Source organism: Epinephelus moara, chromosome 1 (assembly GCF_006386435.1).
Source record: "Epinephelus moara isolate mb chromosome 1, YSFRI_EMoa_1.0, whole genome shotgun sequence".
Classification (NCBI taxonomy): Eukaryota; Metazoa; Chordata; class Actinopteri; order Perciformes; family Serranidae; genus Epinephelus; species Epinephelus moara.
Genome location: NC_065506.1, coordinates 1,173,647 through 1,177,469, shown reverse-complemented (window position 1 = coordinate 1,177,469; position 3,823 = coordinate 1,173,647). Strand labels below are relative to the sequence as shown.

The following is a 3,823-nucleotide window of genomic DNA, read 5'->3' as shown; positions in this document are numbered from 1 at the left end:
CAGTTTACCAGTTTAATTGCAGGAAATGTTTAGTTGTTAAGCCATTTCTCATAAGTATAGACATTCACTCTGCCTGTTGGAGAGATAGAGAGAAGATTAAAGCGTCAAATTGCGGTAAAAGATGCTGTATAAAAGACAGGCTACAACTTTTTTTCCTTGTCCCCCCCCTGGAATTATTCTCTAAAATTTTACTGTTTAGTGTCCCCTCTAACTATGAAATGGGATTTTCGCCCCTGCACACAAGTGTGTGAACTGACCTGGATATGAAGCGTCTGTAGCGCCAAATAATAATTTCTAAAGAGCTAAGACGAAAAGAAAAGAAGAAAAAATAGTTGCATATAGGGTAAACACTGAAAGAGATGGTGGTTTCACTGAACAAATGCCTATTTTCAGCACATTTTATGCTGTTGCATTCATAGCAATATCAGCCTAATAATTCCAGAATGATTAATTCTCACCAAGTAGAGCTACTTAAGTCATCTGGTGGAAAATAATGCATCCTTAAAAAAAATATATAAATTGCAATATATATCGCTGGGGGCAATTTTTCCCAATATTGTGCAGCCCTACCACCAACATGCTGAAGCATTTGTCGTCACATGGCATTAAGTGCAGCTGCAGCAAAGACGCAGCAAAGTCTCAGCAGAGCAGTGCCAGTGACGGTACATATGTCCTGTCCCATGTTAACGATAGCACAACACATTCAATGACAGATTCTGTAACGTTATTTGACGTAGATGAAAATAAATGCTGTACAAATATTCTTTCATTTCTTCCATTTTAGATGATAGCTGTGGACCAATTTCATATTTGTTTACTTACACAAGCACTTATCTCTAAGCACTTATCTAAATTTGTGTTGTTGGTACCGAAAACCTGTAAGGTCTATTTTTTCTACATAGAGAATTCACAGGAGGAATCAATAAAGAATCGGATCAATAAACAGAATCGAAAATGGCATTGATATCAATAAAATCCTATCAATTCCAATCCCTAATCTTCACCCTTGATTTTATTGACAAAATGCCTCCTGTGCCTGGATGAATGTAAGTGATAGAGAAAACATGTTTGTTTGTTTTTTTAAATTACACTTACAAAGACACTGTATTTACTGTGGATCAGTCACATCATGACCTTAACAAGGTCAGTATTAGTACCGATACCAATATATCAAACTAAAAACTAACTGTATGTGTATCTAAAATTTGCCTGATTTTTGATTGGAAAACTATTAGATCAGAGAATATATAAACCAAATCATGAGTGTGACCAGACACTTTACAACACCTGTCAGTGCTCTGTGCTACATACACAGCTGACACATGGACAAAGAATGGAGATTCAACATGTCTATCAACAAGAACTACAATGTGAAAATTTCCAAGTGAGTGAGTGGAGATCAAACAATCAAACGAGTGTCCACTGCACTGAACTGAATAGTAAAAACATGTCTGAATGGACTAAACTCCCAAATGTTGATGCCAGTTTGTCATGGTGATCATGTTATGTAATCAGTTACCAAAGCATGACAGCAAGAGTTGAAGTGATCAGTCCATTAATTGATTATTGAAGCAACAGAAAATGATGTGGACCTCAAGTTGATACGTGTTGGTCTGTTAGATTGCCTATCTCTTAATCCATTTTTGTACTCTTTGTGTCTGTGATTGCATGTGTGGTAGGAAATACAAAGATGTGGAAGTACAGTCTGTAGTTCAAGCAACAGCCCGACAGCCAGTAGCTCCACTGGATGATGTGTTTTGCATCATCCGCTGGAGTCTGATGGCAGCTCTGTATTACTTTCACTATACCTTTCTTTTGAATTGAATAAACCCTGTGTAAGACAGTGTGTGACATGAATCAGAATTGCTGTCACCATAGGCTCTTCCCTCTGTGTTAGTGGCCTGCAGAGGTTCAGCCAGCTCGCAATGAACCATCTTCCAGCTCTTACCTTTTGGCTTCCTCCAGGTGACACAGGTACTCATAGGCCATGTTCTGCTGCCGCCGCTCATCCATCTCCTCTGCTGTGAGCCGCTCCACGCCATCCAGGACAGCTGGAGCCAGAAACATACACAATATGGCAATTAAATACAGCTGCAGAAATGAATCTAATCGCTCTGAAAAGTATCGCAATAAAGAGCTGGGTCTCTTGCCAAATTTACACAAAAAGAGCAGAGAGAATTATTATTAATGATGGATTTATGAACATTTATGTTTATGAAGTTGTTCCTGGTTGCATAACCAGCTCCTTGTCCTCTTCAAAGCTCTAAACACTGAGGTATTTTAAACTAGCCTCATTCACTAGTCATCTGTGTTTATCCATGAGCTCAGTGGGACTTAGGGCTGTCGGACTATATGATGAGGGCATGCCTTTGTCTGTAAATAGAATGCTTATTCATACACTGAAAACAAAAACAATGCAGGGGAGGTTATATGGGGCAATTCCTGGGAGATTTCCCAGAGTGGAGCCATGATTCCGCCTGCAGAGAAATGTTCCCCACTTAAGTTTTCTCCTAAATTCTGGAGAGGGGGATGGGGGACAGGAGGGCGCCCAAAACAAAGAGGCCCCATTATCTTCTCCTGTCACATTTGAGTGGGAGAGTTCAACTTGAGTGGGATCACAGACATCACCTTCTACAGGTAAATCCTGATCTCGACAAAAACTGAGACTGTAAAAACATGATGAGTGTCCTCTTCATCACCAGTTTCTAAGTTAGTTTCACCACGGAGAAGTATTCACAAATGAAATATCAGGATATGCCAGCTAAGCAAGCTACTTCTTGTTTTCCATATTGATTAATAAAGTACATTTTTATTGTGCAGAATGAAGGATGGAGAATTGATTCACACATTTTCTGCAGTTTGCTTCCGCAGATTTAGAAATCCACTCTGGAAGTAATCGATGGGCGGTGGTTATTGAGCAATTCTACACCCCTGAATCCCAAAACTTGCATAGATTGTCTACAATTGGAATATTCTGTCCTGTTTTAAATATTTGGCACAAGTAGGTCGTAACTTGAGTGTAAAAACTAACGTAGAAAAAGTTCAGTGAACTCTGAAAGCAGGCCTCCCTTCCGCCCTGTTCTGCCATGCATTAGCCTATTATAAAAACGCGGAAGTCATAATTAAGCTGAGACCATGCTGTCAGAAATCAAACCCTATCTGACTGGGAGCACTTTGTACGAAAAAATGATACTTTGCTGAAGTTTGTGGGCGTTTGCATGAAGCAGAAGCTGAACAGTGATCCGGAGCTGTGAAGTGAGGAGAAGCTGCCTGCCTGGCATCTCAAGGTGAGCAAAAAAGAGTGTGAACTTACAGCCATATCTCGGCCGGAGCCCGTCTGTCTCGTCAGAAGTTGACATCCTCCTCTCTTGAGAAACACGACTCTCTGCGCTCCAGCGGTTCGCTTCGGTCAAAACTTTACGCACAGTTTGGAGCGTTTGGTTTCCGAATAATCCGGAGCTAAAACAAACAATCAACAGCGACAGAAACCCGGGTAGGACCTTTCGGCCCTCTTGTTCCTCTTCTGCACAGTTGAGACTTTTTTCTTCCTCTTCAAACCCCACTGATGTCACTGGGTCTGGGTGTGTTCTTCCTAATCCTGAAGTCTTCGTTTCAGGAAACAGAGCTACGCAGCCTCCAGGCGGTCAAACTGCTGGCGCAGCGCCCCCTGCTGTCCGCGTAAGGTTTTCAAACTGTGGGCTGCGGACCTTCAGGGGCCGCTAAGTGGGAGGAGTTCACAGTGAAATGAAAACTTGTTTAAGGCGAATAAGTGTTCAGGATTTATGATTCTGTTTCCAAACTTACACCAGCCCAATGAATGAAA

At 41.2% G+C, this 3,823-nt stretch overlaps 1 protein-coding gene across 1 annotated transcript in view; it reads right to left on the bottom strand.

Moving 5' to 3' along the window:
• iqgap1 (IQ motif containing GTPase activating protein 1) overlaps positions 1-3,587 on the bottom strand; it is a 120,424-nt gene extending 116,837 nt beyond the window's left edge. Inside the window, exons 1-2 of the mRNA XM_050041067.1 lie at positions 3,314-3,587; positions 1,949-2,051 (exon numbers count right to left, since the gene is read on the bottom strand). Of these exons, the coding sequence (XP_049897024.1) occupies positions 1,949-2,051; positions 3,314-3,359 (149 nt within the window). The 5' untranslated portion in view covers positions 3,360-3,587. The remainder of the gene's footprint in view (positions 1-1,948; positions 2,052-3,313) is intronic.
• Between the last annotated feature and the right edge of the window lie 236 nt (positions 3,588-3,823).